At 38.9% G+C, this 19,686-nt stretch overlaps 1 protein-coding gene across 1 annotated transcript; it reads right to left on the bottom strand.

Annotated features, from left to right (window-relative positions):
* Positions 1-10,554: 10,554 nt before the first annotated feature.
* On the bottom strand, positions 10,555-18,152 carry LOC103702894 (B3 domain-containing protein Os03g0120900-like). Its single transcript, XM_017841739.5, has 3 exons — positions 16,168-18,152; positions 12,120-12,317; positions 10,555-10,851 (listed from the first exon to the last, which is right to left on the bottom strand). The coding sequence occupies exon 1, from the start codon at positions 17,728-17,730 to the stop codon at positions 16,684-16,686; it is 1,047 nt and encodes a 348-aa protein (XP_017697228.1). The 5' UTR covers positions 17,731-18,152; the 3' UTR covers positions 10,555-10,851; positions 12,120-12,317; positions 16,168-16,683.
* Positions 18,153-19,686: the final 1,534 nt, after the last annotated feature.

Here is a 19,686-nt window from a genome sequence, read left to right as displayed (position 1 = left end):
TAGACATGGTCGAGCTAAAGATCTAATAATTTGAATTTTTGGATCCAGTTGGATCTAATATGTATATCAAGCCTTCTTGCATTGGCTTTCCATTATTTTCCCTAAATAACGCAAAGAGAGTGGGTATTGCGTATATGAAAAATTTATTTACCGTGTGGCATAGAGGTGGTGGTACCAAAGACAAAGGTGTTTAGTAATGAAGCTGTCAAACCAACATTTAATGAACATTTTGGTTTCATATAAGTGCCCCTAAGTATTTTTCTTTTTTTTGCTAACAGCTTTAGCTTTTGAATTCAGTTAGACACAAATCATATATAGCAAAATTACTTTTTTTGGCACAAATAGGAATACTTATAAATGGTAAAAAAAGTAATAAAACCAAAAGTATTAAGATGCTAAGTCTAAGATATAAAGCTTTTGGGTCTATTTAGACATAAAACATATCCAGAAAAAAATAATTTATAATTGGGGAAATCACTAAAGTCAAAGGTATTAAGATCCCAGACCTAATGGTTCAAGCTTTTGGGTCTAGCTAAACATAAACCACAACTGGCAAACTTAATTTATATGAATGGAGAAATCACTCAAATGCTTCCATTTATAATATAATAAATTAACAAAATTCATCCTATAATCTTCTCTAAACATCGAAGAAAGAAAATACATTCAAAAAGATAAATAATTATATATTTTATTTTTGAAAAAAGAAAAATAATTACATGGATTGAGCTTATTAGTGAGTTAATATTTAATAGGAAAAAAAAAACTAAGCTGATGAGCATGCAATATATGTTCTCATCTCCGCATGCAAATCCGAGCTGATTGTCACGACGGATATATGTATAAAGGAACAAAAATCATACGGGGTGTGCACCAGAGGAAGAAATATGGGGTGGGTTTTCTATTTTGCCATATTTTTTCTAGTTCTTCAAGAAAAAATCTAAAAGTCAAAAACTCTTCTTACTAATAGGGTTGCCAATTTTGTGATTAAAAAAAGAAATGCGGCATCCTCTTTTTTCTCGTTTTCAGAATGTGTTTTTTATCAGGATATGCTATATGCTCAGGTGATACATACCAGATAAATTAATCATCTAGAAAGTCAATACACATCTCTAGATAAATCATTTCTAAAATATAATAATTAACAATACACAGTACATAGTAAGGTGATACACACTTGGCATATTAGACAAAGGTAGAAACCTATGTACTGTGTACTGATACTGATGAACATCATATTCTGAAAACTATATATCGATTTATTTAGAGATGTGTAAGCTTGTTAGATAACTAATTTGCTTAATGTGTATCATCTGACTATACAGTATATATTGATACAAAGTATCTTCTAAAAATCATATATCGATTTATCTGTAGATGTGCATTAGATTACTGTTGGGTATATATGAAAGAGGCTTGCAGTATGTATTAGGAAGTCAATAAGTGTGTATCATTTAGTCATGTAGTGTGTACTGGTAAATATAGTATTCTAAAAATTATGTATCAACTTATTTAGAGATGTGTATTGAATTGCTAAATAACTAATTTGCTAAGTGTGTATTACTTGGTCGTATACTTTGTATTGGTATATTGGGTTACTATATAATTAATTTGCTTGGTGTGTATAATCTGACTATATAATATATACCAATAAAAGGTACGCAATGAAAATAAGAAAAACAGAGGATGCCATGTTTTTTTTGTAATCACTAGATTGACAACTTCGTTAATAAGAGGGGTCTATAATTTTTATTTTTTTAAATAGCCACTAAAAAAAATTTGTGCCTAGAATCTATCCTACTCTCTTTTAGTTTTTTGCTTTTCTTTGGGCTCGTTCAATCGTTTTCTCTCAACTTCTTTGATTTTTTTTTTTTCATTTATATTCCGATCTGCACACAATTTTTTTTTTCCTGTTCGCCGTGCGTCTCGACATGGAAGGTTTTTCCAAAACGGCGTTGAGGTATAAAGATCACGGGAAAGCGGTGCTTCAGATGCGTAGAAAATTCAACGTGGTCCCATGCAAACCCTGGACGTACTCTTATCGATTCTCACGCCTACCCTTCGTCCCTCCAGTTCCTATTACAAAAGAAATATGGAATGTTATATTAAGACATTATAAATGTCTTATAAGACACCACGTTAATGCTTGAACTCCATTCTCTCTCTCTCTCTCTCTCTCTCTCTCGTCACAGTATTTGTCACCCTAGAGAGAGAGAGAGAGAGAGAGAGAGAGAGGCAGTCACGTTATCCACATCATCCCACATTATTAATAACGGTCCTGTTGGGGGGAATAAGATTTTTTTCCAAATGACATAAATGCCCCTAAGAAGCCGTACAACTTCCGACCCCGGACGGCCGAAGTCGGCGTCCGGCTTCGGAACGCCCGACCTCGAGACCTCCGACCTAAGAAAAACCCCGATGTTCGAGGTCTACTCTTGTCAGCCACCTACTACGGCCGTGCGCCTCAGAGGTCTGGCCGAGGACCATACCCTGACGCCCCTCTGGCATTTACTGCGCATGGTCGCTGTAACCCTCCGGCTTACTCCACAATAAATGCGGATCTCCGGCTTACTCCATAATAAATGCGGATCTCCGGCTTACTCCACAATAAATGCGGATCTCCGGCTTACTCCACAATAAATGCGGATCTCCGGCTTACTCCACAATAAATGCGGATCTCCGGCTTACTCCATAATAAATGCGGATCTCCGGCTTACTCCACCATAAATGCGCATGGCTCCTGTCATCTACGGACTCTCAGCTCTCCACGGCAAATCAGCCCAGCAGAGTCTAGTCAACTATGATAAGTCTCCGATCTCGGCCATACCTCCGACACCAATGCAATAATTCGTCTGACAGCGTGCTAGTTCGGGTTATACGACGCCCTCACCGCCGACATCAGAGCAATGATTCGCCTGACCATGCGCCAACCTGAACAACATGCCGAGCCGTACTACGGCCTCGCCCTGTTACACCGCAGGTAAACCGACCCCCGCCTATAAAAGGGAGCCTTGGCCTCTCAGGAGGGGGTTGGAAGATTGATACACTCTACAGACATTATATATCTCCCTTTCTACACTATTTGCCCCCTCCTTGACTTGAGCGTCGGAGGGCCGGCGCCGGAAAATCCGGCCACCGGTTCGTGTGCAGGCACCCAGACGGAGGACGCCGCTAACCGACGGATCGCCGCTTCGCCACAAGGACCTGCCGCCCCTTCTCTCCGACCGCCCCAGACGGAGGACACCGCTCGCCGACGGACCGCCGCCCCGCCGTGAGAACTCATCGCCGCTCCCTCTCCTCGACCGAAGACTGCCCCGGGTCCAATTTCCAGCAACAGGTCCCATTGGTAAACACCTCACCGTAGTATTATATATGCGCTTTAAATCGTACAAAATGATCTGTTACATCACTCAGAGTCATAATTAACTTATCATACTCTGGTAATATTATAATGATATACAATAGAATATATGTGTGTATATATATTAGAATAAATAGTGATGTCTCCAGGGAAAAAAAAAAAAAAGGCCCCATTGGTTTGTTTCATGAGGCCATTAGAATGACCATTATGCTGTTATGTATGGTCGCCACATGATATAGGTTCCACAACTGATACAAAAGATTAATCGCCTAAAGCTATGTCTATTTCATATTCCATTATAGACTCCCATATGTGTCTGCGTAGATTATAACTTGACTTACTTCAATATGGAAACTTGTGACCAGTATTAAATGACAAGCTCGTTTCTTCCTGTTTTATGTATGTGACTCAGGGTCTAATCACTGTAGTCATGTTTAGATAATCTGCTCCCTTTTGAACGAGTTGCTGCGGTAGTTTTTATTATACTAACTGAATAGGTATTAACCCTTCTTTTGGAATGCAGCAGCTCAAATATCTCAAAGAGGTTAGGGGACACAACCTTCTAAATGGATGTAATCAAGAACTTACTTGGCTTATTTATCATGTTCCTCCGTTTAAGTAATAGATCAGCCATCAAGATCAACAGTTAAGATTGGTCAGGCACTACTTAGCTGGTGGCAGATGTTAACTGAAGTTTGAGAAATCAACTTTATGCCTTAGAATTTTGAGTTAAGGCCTAAGTTGTTTCCTATACTTTCTCTCTCATGCTTATTAAGGAGTGTATTTGATAATTCCTTGAGATGTCTTTGATTTTGTACATTTTACATTAGGACAGTATGCTGGATTCTTAGTTAATTAAATGTCAAATATTTGACACACAAAAAATCGATATGGTTTAGTAGAGGATGAGAGATGGTAGTTGCAGAGATCATAGTCTATATATGTTACCTAATCACTTGGGCTAAAAGCTTTGTAAGCTTTTTTTTTTTTTTTTTGATTTTTTTGAGAAAAATTCTCTTTCCAGTTTCTGTTTAGCCATTAAAAGAATAGGTTTTTCTCCCCCTTCTAGGAGCCATGTGCCATTCCTCAATCCCTTCCTGTTGACCGTGGACTAAAGCAATGTTCTCTTCCCCCACCCCTCCAGTAGCCGCATGTAGTAGTGGTTCCCGAACCGCCCCTCTGGCTGGTAACCCACGACGGCGCCACTGCCGTCGCTGGCTGGCGCCGCACGCGGCCCGCTTCTCCGCCGCCATCTCCACGTCCATCGATTAATCTGGCTCGCCGGTCCCGAAGAAGTTGTACAGCTGGTGCCGGAAAAAACGGCAATGCAGCTTCCCGATGCTATGCACCTGTGCAGGAAGGAGAGAATCACCTCAAGCGGTGGGCTTTTTTTTTGGTTTTTAGGGTTTGTGATTCTAGAATGGCTAAAAAAAAGACTAACGATTTCGCGCTCGGTGAAGCCTCGGCTGGTGAAATTGGCAAGAGTTTTGGTGTAGTTGTCGTCGAGGTTAGGATCTAGAGCTGGGCCTCGTCGAAGAAGCTCCGCTCGCTATGTCTCCTTTCCGTCAGGACCGGGTAGAAGGGCCCTCCGGCCTTTCCAAACGTGAAATCCTAAATCAAGAACCACCAAGAATTGAAAAGCGGAAGGAGGAGATAAGGGTTTGTACCTGGACAAGGCCGTCTCATGTGGCTAGGACCAGGATGTCGGCACCGGAGACGGTGGCTGGGCAGACGGCCTAGGGTTTCTTGTTGGGACTCCCGCATATTTTCAGGATTATAAAAAGGTATTTTATATAATTATAATAATTTATTACGGATATTTTGGTAAAAATACAGCTTTTTTATGGAGCCTAAAAGTAATTTTTTTAGAGAAGCTTCAAAATTGAACTACTTCCAAAAACTCTGCCAAAGGGGGCCTTACTCATTAGCCCTCTTTTAACCATCCTTTGATGCCTAATAAATTGCCCAACGCTGATGAGAAGCTGGGGTAAAAGTATATCTACGTTGTGTTGTTACTTTTTTTCTGAAAAATAGAAGAAACTTAAATAACATAAAATGTTATATACTCAGGATGGATGCGATGACAATAATGGAGGATAGGAGTTGGCATGTTCATGCACATAAAAAGCATAGATTGCTCTGATCTCGCAATTATTTGTGGATCCCATTTTATTAGAGCCACTTTTCTGGAAAAGAGATGAAGTGGGATGCTGATAAAATGTGATAGTCTGATCACGAGAAGTGCAACAGGTTAAAGAATGGAACCTGCTCTTGAATTCTAAAGCCATGTTCTTCTTTTCTCTTACCCTTTTTAGTTGACTATGGTCTTTAGAGGTCTAGCTTTTAAAGTGGAGTCCTGTAACAAATGAGAAGTCCAGCCATTTGTGACCCACATGAACACGTATCGGAATTTGTTTGAGTTGTTTTAATTCGATCTGAACTCTAATTTTCAAGATAAGCCTCCAATAGGTAATGAGATATATTTGGTGGCGGCTGTGATAAAGTTAAATTTTACGCAACTGTAATGGAGATAACGCCCATCTGATCAGTCTTTGTAATTGGCTCTGATACTGTTTCTCATGGATTAGGAACATTATAAAAGGACATTCCCCACGGACTTGATCCTCAACTCATCTGAGAATGCTTGTGAGGTCCTCTCCATCAAGAATACTCGCAGTTAGGTTTGGAAAATCAAGATGTTGCTCATGGGTGATGACGAGCACATTCGGATCTTCTTCTTGTGATTGCAGTAAGGTTGGTTTCAGAGATCATGGCGGCATCAATGGTTTCATCTTCATATAAGTTATATTGCCCAATGCAGTTTAATACCCATCTCAATCTAGAAATTTTTCCTCCCTTGGGCAAGAAAGGGGCCGGGTGCACAAGGTGTTGGAGAGCGGAACCAACCCTCCGTTAAATTGTAAGTGCACTTTTTTTCCCAGTTTCTCTTCTAAACTTTAATCATACTAGGACTAAGATGTCTACATGGAAAATTTTCTTTATATTTTCTGGGTACTTGGAGAAATCATGCTGGCTAGTTGTGAGTCGTGCAAGAGAGGCCATGCATAAATAGTTTTTATCCGAATGAACTACTAAATCATCCTCTGAGAAAAAAATCAAATTAAAATTGTTCATTGGGAACCACTAAAGGGAGTTACGTCAATTACCAAGGAAAATGGCCAATGGAGAAAATCATGCAAAAGAAGATTTTTTTTTTTCTGTAAATAACTATTTCTTCTTCCACTTTAAGATAATGAAGCCTCTTGATTTATATCCTAGCATATTTAACAACATTAGTCGGTTGCCTTCTATCTTAGGCGAGACATCCTTTGAGAGTGAACGATCTGTTCTACTCCAGGAATTTCTGTAAGGTTAGTCTTATACGAACCTGTAATAAGAGTGGGTGCTCACGCCCGCCATTGATTTAGTTGCTTAGGGTCCAAAGCTTCCTCAGCAGTGGAGACCCATCCTACTGTCAAGGGAGCAAATCAAGTCTTGCCTACAGAATGTATCTCCAACTTGTCTATGTATGGGGTTTCAAGGGATTCGAGTGACAAATTTTTCCGTTATTGGTGGACACCATATCCCACCTAATCCAAACAGTAGCTCATATCATACATGTTGTGCATTATCGATCTCCTGGTCTACATTTTCACTTATCTTTTCGAAATCTTTTAATTGAAACACTAATTCTATATCGCCCAAGCCTGAGTGATTTTCCAATCACTTCATCCATCTTTGTTCATATTTAATAGATAAGTAGAGCATCTACAAAAGGACAAAAGTGGTGCTCTGATGCTCTGATATGTACGCCTTTATGTATGCTTCTATTAAATGAGGTGTCGCAGACAAGAGACTTCTGCAATGGCCTCATCACTATTCGTTAGTCAAATGTCATCAGGGGTCTAGCTAGCGAGAATAAGAACAAAGAAAGTGGCTTGGCAAGAATATATATATATATATATATATATATATATATATATATATATATATATATATATATATATATATATATATATATATATATATATATGCGTGTGCGTGTGCGTGTGTACTTTTTTCTATTGAAAGATTATCGCTGCGTTCTTTATTTTGCATGCCCCCTTTTTCCTTCAGATAGACAGAAAGCTCAAGTACATATAGGTTTCTAATAATAATAAAAAAAATTGTACTAGCTTGTGCCTTAATAATAGGGCTCTCCTTTTTTTTAAGGCTGTAAAAATAACTAAAGTTGTCCACTGTAGATAATAGGTCAAGATTTTTTGTTTGAATAAGCTAGTCCACAATTTGGATGTTATACTTCCATCACAGTCGGCCCCAAGCATGGTTATATTCAACTAAACTTTGACGGCTCTATTTAAGGCAATGCTTATGATTTGCTCTGGGTTTCTGATCAGAGACCATGAAGGTAATCTTATGTATGCAGCCGAATATCATTCCATGGGCAAAACTGCTCCAATGGATGACCTCTAGGAAGCATGGAGAGGGATCAAAGTAGCCACTTTGTTTTATATATGGTTAGGGATACATGGATAGAAGGTGACTTGCAAGCAGTAATTACATGGCTTTGGAAGGACATTTTCAGCACTTTCGTCCCACCCATGCCTTCCTGCTTCTTGGAGTCTACTCACTTCTTTTCCCTAATCCATGGTTACTCACATCTTTGCTGATTGGTAGACGCTACCTCTAGCTCAGTATTAGCAAAATTAGATTTTAATTTTCCCTCTCCCCATAGTTACCTTATTCGGGCCCATGCTCAGGAAGTTGGTCATTGTAGATGTTGGTCTTTTTCTTGGAGGCTCTTAGCCTCTACTTTCTACACCACCCCATGGTCTTTTTTCTTGGAAGCTCTTAGCCTCTACTTTCTACAGCCCCATGGTCTTTTTTCTTGAAAACATTTTCCATTTTGTATTAAGCATAGTTTTGGAAATACAAATAATAGTATAAAAAAAGACTGTCTGGTTCATCTTTGAGTACATGGTTGTGGTTAATGACTAGAGAATTTGGAATATTTTAGCTTTTTACAAATCACACCTAATTTTTTATTGAAATGATATATAAACTTTTATTACCATTATTCATAAAGTGATCTAGGAAGATCTTCAAACTCGATGTAGACTATTTTGGTTAGTATGAGTAGGAGATGGACAGGGTATATGAGCAAGATCCGTCACATCGAGAAGCTAAATCGTAGGCCAAGCTTTTGGAAGCTAAAACTTGGTTATGTGACACCCGATTGAGATTATCATTTTTTGAAAAAAAATAGATAATTTTTTGAGATATACGATGTGATGCCATACCTATTAGACAACGACATCCCTAGCGATTGAGCCCAAATTCTATTATTTGGGACTTGAAATAGATCGGTCAAACCAAAAGTTTTCTTTTCTGGTAAAACTTTGATCGAGCTTATCTTTCAATTCGAGAAGAATCAAATGGAGCGACAGCAGGCAGAATTGATGTAGAAGTCGAGATCTACCTCTTGGAAGAATTTTAGCTTTTTTTAGTTTACTTCTATAGAGATGTTTATTTTAGGAAAGAATTAAGAAGAAAAATCTAATCCGAATTGTGCAAGGACGGGCTCATCATTATAAATAGAGTCATTATTTTTTTCATTAATGAAAGAAAGAGTACTTAAGCTCTACTTTAGTTCTTTCAGTTTCTTTTATCTTTTTTTTTGAGTGATTCGAATTGAGTAGGTTGAGAAAATCTTTCTTCTCCCAATCAGATCACCAAAAATATTGATCTTTTTTGCAAAAAACCTTCTTAGTTAACTTAATAGATTTGTAGATAGTCGTTTTCTTAAATGTTTGTCGAATTGTTATACATGGAGGATAGATTTACCCCTCTTCCCAAAAGTTTTTTCCTCCTTTTCTTTCTCTTTACTTCCTCATGTTTCTTTTTTAGTCCCATCGTACATCATCAATTAGACACTTCTCATTGTTTAATTAAAACTTTTATTATATATTCATTCTAATTAAAGATGCTCTTGAGACATCGCAACCTATCCCAATCATCTAAACCCCACCCCCCCCCCCCCCCCCCCCCCCCCCCCCCCCCTCCCGGGGCCCCGTAGCCATCATGAAGGCAGTAACTAAGAGCTTTACCACCTACTAGACCATCCACTTCCTAGTCCTCTTATCTTAATCTTGTTAAAGATCTTATCCACAAACTCACCCTCCCTATACTTGTTGGTGATAGAGCTTTGAAGATATTGGCGATAATCTCAGGGAAGAAGGAAGAAGGTTGAACTTATTGTGATTCTAGTTGATGAAGATCTTGGTGAGCATGCAATTAGCATGACCACTAATGTTGTAAAGGATATCTTGGCGAAGATCTTGTCATGTTTACACGAACTATCATAATGAAGTTGTTGGCACTACCGACACTATCAAAGGTGACATTGGGGACATTGTAAACCTAGATACGTAATGGACATTGTGACAAGCCCTGGAGGTAGTCCTTGAGCATAAGGGATGGGCTATGGTGGGCACCATTTTGTCAAGCGAGATGCCTCTGAAGAGGTGGTGGAGGCCACAAGCAGTGATGGCACGAAAGCAGAGATATTGTGGAAGTGGAGCCTATTATTCTTGCACCACTCGATGCTGCCATCAATGATAACCCAATTAGGGTCCATATATTAGGATGGCATTGATGGTCTTCTTGATAGGGTCGTCATCCTCAATAAGGATGGTGATGGAGCACTGGCAGGTAATGGAGAGGATGAAGTCCTAAGGAAAGTGGTCGCTGGTGAAGGGAGGCCATGCGGTTGCATATGGAGATTGGAACCCCTTCTCCCTAATATTTAGGGATAGATTTTGGGCCATCCTTACCAGTCTAGTTGGTGTCGCAACACTTGTCAATTGATTGTTCGACCTAAGATTCTCGAATAGGATTTCAAGGAGAAAAATGAGGGGATGAAGAAGGGTGAAACAGAGGGGGTTGCAGTTGAGGAATCTTGAGGGGTTTTAGCATCTAATTAGCGAGAAATTTTTTTTCCATTTCTTTTTCCTGCTCCCTTTTTCTAGGGATAGAATAGTAAATATCCATCCTAGTTAACCTAACCATGGACCATGGTTACTTGGGTTGATGTAGCCTAATAGAAGGGCCTAATTATAATTTAAATAGATATTTTCTAAGTCAATTTATAAATAGTGATTAGGTACGATTTCATATAAAATTTGAACAAAATATTGGGTGTCGTTTGCACCAAAAAAAAACTTATTTTCTCTTTTTTCTTGAAATCAAGGATTATTCTAAAGCAAAAAAGGCTATGAGGACAAAACTCTGGAACAATTTGTTTCAAGCAAAGTTGTGGAAATGAGAATATAGAATAAAAAAGTAGTGTTTCGAAAGTGTCCAGAAAATAGGTGGCTTCCTTCATTGCAGATCATTTTGGCGGCATGGCTTCAATTGATATCTCTTATATCCTGACTCAGTTTTCTGATTCTATTAGATGTATTCACATATACAAGGATTGTGTGCGCCATCTGTTTCATAAAAAAACAAGTGATTTTGAGCATATCAGTGTCCATGCAGTGAGATATTTAAATAATTAGAATTTGTAAAAGTTGTAATTTTCTTAAGGTAATGTTTCTCTACAAAGAGATGAGAATTAAGGATTAAATGAGTAACCAATTTGTCTTACATCAAGCAATGAAAACGAAAATATATGGAATAAGAATATTGCACTAGGAAATTCATTTTAAGCACATCAACCTTAAATCATATCCATGTAAGAAGATTTTGATGATTAAGGAATTTAAAAAAAAATTTGTATTTTTTGATATCAAGGATTTTTTCGGATGAGAAATGTGGTATAATATGATAAAATATCTGTGTGGCATTATAAACGTCATCATGTCTGCTGTAGTAGAAGTCTTGCATGATGTGCCATCCTTGAAACCTTAGGTCACCATGGACGTGTTTATATTACAACTTTCTGGTAAAAAAATCAATAAGTCACACGTAGTTAAACAAGAAAAGGGCAAAAGGTGGTATTGAACTTTCATCTTTTGGCATTTGACCAGCATCAAGTAAAAGATTGGTATTTTACTATATCTATAGAAGGGACATAAAACAATAAACCCTCTGCGAGATAGACTTATGGCACCATAATAATTTATTGTATTTCCAGAATTTATAAATGATAGAGGAAACGTGAGAACATATGGCAAATGGGGGGCTTTTTGCCAAGACTAATCCCCCTGTGATTGCTGGGTATAATACATGCAATAGGTCCATCAACATTATAGTTCTTTAAGTCTAAATTTTTGGAGATACACCATTTAAGAACAGAACCTGAATATAATTTCGAGTTGCTAAGAAGCGGTGTCTAACCCAAAATGTTTGTTAAGATTTTAATTAGACAAACTTATGATGGAAGTACAGATGCTTTAAATGATTAATTCCTCCTTAGGTTTGCACATCAGCTTCTGTTTCGAGGCATGTAAAAGTCCACTAATAATCACATCCTTGTAGTTAGTTGATAATATGGTTGAGTTGCAATAACATTGCATGGTTACTAAAAGTTCTTTAGTAGAAGGTATAGAGGAATATTAAGGGCCTAAATGGATTCCGGATGAGCCTAAATGGATTCCGGAAGATCTTATCAGTGCAATAATTTTTCATGGCAGAGGTTTAAGCTAAAAATTGTGATGGAAGAGGGATGGTTCCAAGAGATTACGGTAGCTTCAAGCCACAAGTAATCCTATTTTTAAGAAATAATAAATGTGGTAGCAAAGGTGATTTATCTTACCTGTACTTTTACTGATTGCTTGTCGCCTAGGCTTCTCCACCCACTTCCACCTTTTCTGCAGAACTGAACTCCGCCAAGAACCTTGCCGTGAAAATCTTGTCACATTGATATATAAGTTCTATATCTTCAGAATTAAAATCTGCCCAGAGCTTTGCCATCTTATTAAATTCATAAGATCTATGCAATCAGAATTGAACTCTGCCAAGAACCCCGCCATGAAAATTTCATTACATTAGTAAGATATTAATCCAAGTCCAAATGGATCCTAAATAGATAAAATTGAAGCTCTTGTCATCATGGAATATTACTGCACCACCACATATATAGCAAACAATAAGAGCTATAAGAGCATGCATGCTACATAAAATATCTTTTTTTAAAGAAACATGATGGAAATGTCACCATATAGTTTGAACCTAGGACCTCTTATGAGTAGGAGAGGGGCGCCAAATACCTAACTCCTGTGGACTTGAATAAAATAACTGTATTTTAAAAAAAAAATATTTTGCGAATAACCTGTTCTTTTTTTTAAGGACCATAATTTGCTTGACTCGATATGTGTTACTACAACCTTTAGTTTTATCTTTTAATAATGTTGATTCAAATTTCTCTATGATACAGTGCAAAGATAGTAAATGAGAACTACTAATGAGAAATACTATAACGAGCAATTTTTGTTAGAGAAAATTTCTTCTAATGAGACATACTGTGTGTGGGGGGTCTAATTCTCTCGCCCACTCACAACTTCTAATTTTTCATCTTCTATTTTATTTTTTATGTATTTTTTCCTGTTAAATCCATTGAACTTTTCCACTCCCTGCATGTTTTTTTCCTTGGCCTAACTATTATGAAATCTCATCTAGGATTTTTTAAATAAATTCAATTCATAAGTCTTCCCTAGTGTGATTTATTCAGATAAAGAAGCATTGCGGTTCAACAAGTTCAAAAATATCATATCTTCCTTTGAAAGTGAATCATGATTTTCTCAGTTATCTTCATCTTTCAAATATGTGACACTTAACTCAATTAGCGGTAGAATTAGAAGGTTAATTAAATTTGAATAGATTAAATTTGTCTTAGTTCTTCTGTCTAGCTAAATATATGACGATCTGTTGGTCGTGCATTGGAAAGATTTTGGGTACTTAAATAGAAATAAAATCTCAATTGATAATTTCTGGCTAACCTTTTTGGATAAGATTCTAGGTTACAATTTGAAAGTATTTTACTTACACAATCCATCTTAGGTTTTCATGTCCATAATGAAAGTTATCATAATGATGAGGCCATACATAATTCACTTACAGTTTTCAAGTACAAGCTACTAGTTCATCAAAAAAAAAAAAAAAGTGTAAGCTATTAGAATAATCCTTAAAATGGAAATTATGGCCAGCAGTTACCTATATTAGAATAATCCTTAACCTTTTCTAATAGGATTCGTATTGTGACTTAATTTCATATATTTATACCTTCATTCAAACTTTAAGCATAATAATTAGAAACAAATTGAAAAAAAAGTAAGGGAAAGCTTTTTTTTTTTTTGGTAGAACGTAAGGGAAAGCTTTGAGTTAGAAGTTTACTACTACACGAGCTTTCATGTGCCTATGATAGATGGGTAAATGCCCATAGAAAGATAGATAATTTAAAATGTTGACTAAATTACTAAAATCCTAATCTTGGAAAAAAAAAAATCTAGTTGAATCAAACTGTACTATAATCTTATGCACAAACTTTTTTTTACTACAGAAATTGCCAACCATGAAAAAACTCAGCTTTCAAGCAGTATAAAGACAAAAAGAAAACTAAACAGGTAAAAGGAGACTTGCAGCCTCGAAGCTGGCCTTCAACAAACGAACTGTGCCTCAGGAAAGATATATAGCTGTTTTCAGTCTCTCTGCAAATGTGGCCACACAATGCATCGTGGAATCGAAAGACATGTAGCTGTTTTCAGTTGTAGTATAGCATAAGATGTCAAGTGCTGGCCTAGTTTCACGACTAGGTATGTCAGCTATGGATGAAAAGATAGGGTAAGTTCTTTATCCAAAAAAAGAGGATAGGTTATATGATAGTTCAAATAAGGATAACGGTTTCTTTTTTTTCAAGAAATATTAAGCTTTGTAATAGTCCAAGTAAACGAAGAAAACATCACAGATAAAAGGACAGTCGATGAAGGTGATATTTCAGACATGTATTTATAAGATATATCCACCATACGGAGGTTACTACATTTTTGAATAAATAAGCTATAACAACAATGGAAAACGAGTTAGCTATATTATAATTAATATCTACCAACTTATATATAATTAAGATATATATTTGTTTCTTTTTCTTCTTCTACAGACACAAAAGATGGGATAACTGATCATCTTTTGATACCTAGGATATCTATACAATACTAATGATCAAACTGTACAGCTATTATCAATATTATAATGAGTTAATGATCTACATGCAAGATGAATGAGTAAAATTTTGTTGCTTAGAATGTAACGAGAAGAAATAGCTATCCCATTATTGGCAACCTTATGCTTTCATATCTTAGGAGCACCCTGCATCGAGGCAATCCTGAGGAACAGCTTCCATACATAGTGTCATAATGACTGATTGACCATTACTTGGTTCATTCAACTAAGTCATGCATGCATACTACTGTAAATGTTCTTAATTATGATGAAAATAATGTGGATAAGTATGTATAGTTATGATACATATAGAAGCTTGGTCAGTGTCTAAAACCTTTGAACACTCATCACTTCTTTAAAAAACAAGAAAAGGTTTGAACACCTTCTTAAATTGAGTTTCCACAAAAACTGCCTACAAAATCTTCTCTCACACTAGTTGAAATTCGATCAGTTTCACCCACCATTTTGATTAAAGAAAAGAAATTCTATGTTTATTCATTCCCTGATTGTAAAAGGTAGCTATTGTTATTTTCATAGAATTATCACGCGCATTGTAATGTGACCTATCACCACAGTCCTGTAGACATGGCAGGCAAATACTCAAGTTTCATGAGGCATCTAGGATGCCCAATTCAAATATTTTAAGGGAATTCATCTAAGTTTCAGGAGTTCCAAATTGTAGATTATTGATGAAATGAGCAAAAGATTCATTCATTAGTTCTCACAAGGTCCCCCAAGAGAAAGTCAAAGCTATCAATAAGAAAAGGGAAAAGGAGACCAAGATAAAATGAAAATAATGGAAAATTAAGAATTTAATACCAAACTAAGGAAAAAAAACCAATAAAAAAAATTTTTTTTTGCCTTTTTTTTTTTCCGGGACAAAGCTATAAAAGAGGGGATGAGGTTATTAGCAAGTCCCTGTCTGTCTATAAAACTGGTAGTCATGGAGAATGAGTTTTTACATTCGAATTCTTTTTTATCCCAAACAAATCTTGAAATCAGATCCGCAGTACCGACTTTTCTTCAGCTGCTATCCTTTAATTCGTTTGTTTATTGATTGATTATCTTTTATTTGTTTTCTTGGTATGTGTTACAAGTACATGACCAACCAACTGAACTTTATATCGAAAATTCTATTTCACTCATTCCCTATTATGGTTACCTCTTATACGACGCCCACTGCAGGTGCTCCCAACATCTTATCTCTTGTGGGTATACCTCAGTACAGTTAGAAATAACTATAATGCAACAGAAAGGTTAGCGAGTTCGTCGACATTCAACTTTCTTAAATGAAGTACATGATCATCTTGGCAACGATCTTCTTCACTCTCTGCCACCTTAAAGATCTCTTGGATGGTATTCAACACACATCCATTACAATTCTTACAACACATTAAACAGGGTGTCCCAATCTTTATTAGCATTAGCAGTACTCTCCTTTCATCAATTGGAGTCCATTACTAAAGCCTGACCACTTAAAATAGTATAATTTCTTTAAAGGAAAAAAGAGAGAATTCTGCACATCTTACTCCTATCATAACCCATCATGCATGAATGACAACATACGAGTTGCTGTCATGACAGGCAAAGATAAAATCCCAATGCACAAGAGATAAGAAATGGATGGAGAAGGATTGAGATCTGACCTCTTTTGCTCCATAACTGTCTGTCCTCTTTAAGGCGTGCCCAGTGATTTGGAGCTATGTGAGGAGGATGTGACTGAAACAACCTAGCAGCACAACAATGAGTAATCTGAAGGCAAAAATATCGAAGCTTGAGAGCTTATACCAACGCAGGCGACGGAACAAGGGCAAATCCCCAAACTAATGTAGGTTACACAGATGGAAGATGTTTATCCTATGTAGGGCATAAGGGGGATCTATACGTATAATATATTTACAGTTGGAGTAGGAAATCTAAAAGAAGGAAAAGGAAAAGGAAAAGGAAAAGAAAATTTAATGTGGATGCTTCCTTCCTTTCTTCCCAACCCCACTCATGCCAAGTATCCCAATTATTCCTCATGCTCCAACAAGCCAAGCGCTAAAAAGAAAGAATCTTTGAACCTTCCTCTCATTCAGTTCAATGTCCATCCCACTTCCAGGTATAGAGATCATGAGGGGTATGATGATTTCCTCCCTCCCCATTTTCCTCCTTTGAAGCCTTCACATGTCAAGATCCAGCGGTGACTGCTTCTCCTTGCCCGGCGAGGGCGAGGAGGCCATCGAAGATTCGGCACCACCTTGGGACCACTGGGGAACTGGGGCTGTTGAACGGGGTTGCATCCGGCGCATGCTGAGACGCAGACCGTTGTCGTCGACGGCACTGCCGTCCGGTTCAGGACAGTCGAGGTCCACCCCGAATAGCCTGACCCGCTTTGCTGTTGCCTGACTGTGGACGAGCGGCACCGAATCCAGAACCATTGGCACGCCGGCCACCACTTCATCCCCGCTGCTGCCTCCGCCGCCTGGTTGCACCCCAATCTGTGGCGGCCCTGCCGCTGCCGACCTAAAGAAAAGAAGCTGCCCGCTGCTGGGGCATGCAGCGTTGTACCCGTACCCCTGATGGCCGTGGTCGTACACTGCTGCTGCTGGGGGGACGAAGAGCCGGCCGCCCCACGGGCTCACCGATCGGGTCAGCGACACTCCCGGGAGGGGGAGGGGAAGGCGCGGCAGCTGTCGCAGCGGATCATGAGCCTCAGGCCGCCGCCTCCAGTCGATAAAGAGGCGGTCGCGGCCGGCTTCACCGACACCTCGACCGAAGGAGACAGTATCCCCAGCATCAAGCCTCTTCTCCTTGACAAAGCGGCTCCAACCCTTGGTCATCACGTAGCTCTGGCTGCTGTTCCAGTAGGAGTAGCGGAACCGCCACGGCTTCCCCGTCCGGTCCTCGAAGCTCAACAGCATCCCCTTCCCGTTGGCCGACATGTCGAGCGGGAAGTACTTCTCGGCGTGCTGCTTTGGGATCACCAGCCGGTTGAGCTTGCCGACATCGCTCGGCGTCACCACCTTGTCAAACATGTGCTCCTTCTCTACATAAGGAGCATCGCTGCTGCTCCCCCCTCCGCTCCCCGACGCTCCACCGGACCATCGGAGCACGGTGGAGGAAGAGGAAGGGGAGGAAGAAGAAGAAGAAGAAGGAACAAGAGGTGGGTGCTTGGAATCATCATCCTCACCGTAAAACCTATCTCTTCTTCCATGTGTGAAATCCATCTTGACTTTGAGGTCTGAAAGAGCTGCTGAGGAACCAAAAATAAAAACTAGTGCTGCTTCTGCTACTACTATTACTCACCTGTGGTATGATAGATCTTTCACTTTCTTTTCTTTTCTTTCTATACTTTTCTTCCTTCTCTATTCCTGTTGATGATTTGTCTTGAGAGCGAGAGATCTGATGGGAGGCCAAGGGAGAAAGGATCGGTCGGTGCCTTCAGCTTTGACTGGAAATCAGGGAGGGCAGTAGATTCGGCGGGTTACTGCTGATCCCTTGGGGGAATAGATCGGACGTGGGTGGTTTCCTGGCGCTGCCAACCGATTGCCTCGAAGGTTCCCCGAAGGGCGGGGAGGGTATTTTAGCTTCCAACAAGCCAAATGGGAGGATGGGGAGAAGCACAGGCCGCTAGGGGGGAGGGAGGGAGAGAGACGAAAGATAGGATTGGTACGTTAGCTTTATACCGGAGAGAGGGGAGTGGGGGGCTGAGGGGGGCCCATGAATTATCTGGTTGGGCTCATGTGGAGCTTGTCCCTCTCATCATTTGGGAATTTATATATGGCTCGCGATAAGCCCCAAAAAGCCAGTTATTCTAGGGAACTTGATCTTGAGACTGATTTGCTATTGTGTCAAAAAAAAAATTAACATATATCTATCTACACATGCAATATTATACAGGGCTCATAAACAAAACTATGTGATACCCCAACTAGTATATATATTATGATGGTGTGTTTTATATACAAGGAATATAAAGCTCGTGATTTGTGGAGGGAGCAATAATAGTGGTGTCAGTGTTTTTGTGTCCTGCTTCGGTTTAGGGTTTCTTTGACTTTTGGAAAACTAGGGAGGAGGTCTGCATTGGCCTTGCGTTAGCTTAAAGAGTGTAGAGGGAAAACTGAAGGTACATGAGAGGGTAGGGAGTCTTCTCACACCAACCTGACCCCTTTTAATTTAAATATTAAGCCTCCCTCCCTGCCTCGACGCATGGAGAAAGGAAAGGCAATAGAAACATGTGATCATGCGATGGCCACGACTCCAAGTGCAGAGTTTAATATTATTGACGGAGGAGATCGGCATCCGAGTCCGGTGTAGTAACCCTGGCTCTTCTCTCATCCCGCTTGGATTTGGACGGGAGGGCGTTCTCGCCTTCTCGTCCATGCATGACGTGTCTGATGACATGAACAAGGTCTCAGCTGATAGCTCTGATCAGAGCGACCTTCGGGTGAAATAATAAAATAAGCATTTGGTGGTTCAAAAGATGTGATCTTTCCCCTGTTTTTTATCTTTTTTCTCCGTGAAGAATGGGGTGTGTTTTCTAACCTGAGGGAAACGAGTCCGTACTGGAAACCCAACGCCATCGCCTATCAGGATATTGTGGCTATTTATGGCGCAAATCGTACCAAGCATTCAGAAAATGTTAGAAATTCTATTTGATGTGTGCCACCTTTTCTATTTTCGGAATATGAAGCCGGCACCTCAACCGGTATTGTTTCGAACAAGGATATGTCATCTTGTCATTGGAGCACTGGGCATCTAAATCTGCTCAATTAAATCTTCCATGAATCTTATATATCTCCAAATCCCCAAAACGACCTCAACAACCCCAACTTATTCCACTTGGCAACATATTTGTAATTGAATCTAGTCTTAGTTCAGCAGGCATAATTAGGAAGAGATTTAGGATTCGAACCCTAGTTAAAACACGCCCACTGAGATCTTTTTGGATGAAGTATGAATTTAAATGTAAAATGGTTAATAGATAAGGTATTATTCATTAGGAAACATAATGTTAATTTCAGAGAGCTAGGGGTTCTAATCTCTCAAGATAAGTTGGAACTTCCAATCAGATTTTGACTGGTTATAAATGCTATTCTCAAATGAATTTTAGATATGTCTGTAAAAATTCTATCTTAAAATCTAGATATTTAGATGGATGGCTCCAAGACTATATATATGCG

Source organism: Phoenix dactylifera, chromosome 6 (genome assembly GCF_051530095.1).
Source record: "Phoenix dactylifera cultivar Ajwa chromosome 6, Ajwa_hap1_PhDact_Kaust_v1.1, whole genome shotgun sequence".
NCBI classification, from domain to species: domain Eukaryota; kingdom Viridiplantae; phylum Streptophyta; class Magnoliopsida; order Arecales; family Arecaceae; genus Phoenix; species Phoenix dactylifera.
The sequence above is the reverse complement of the archived record's forward strand: the minus strand, read 5'-3'. Positions and strand labels throughout refer to the sequence as shown.

Coding starts and splice junctions, on each gene's coding strand:
- LOC103702894 (XM_017841739.5), bottom strand. CDS start 17,730: ATGGATTTCACACATGGAAGAAGAGATAGGTTTTACGGTGAGGATGAT.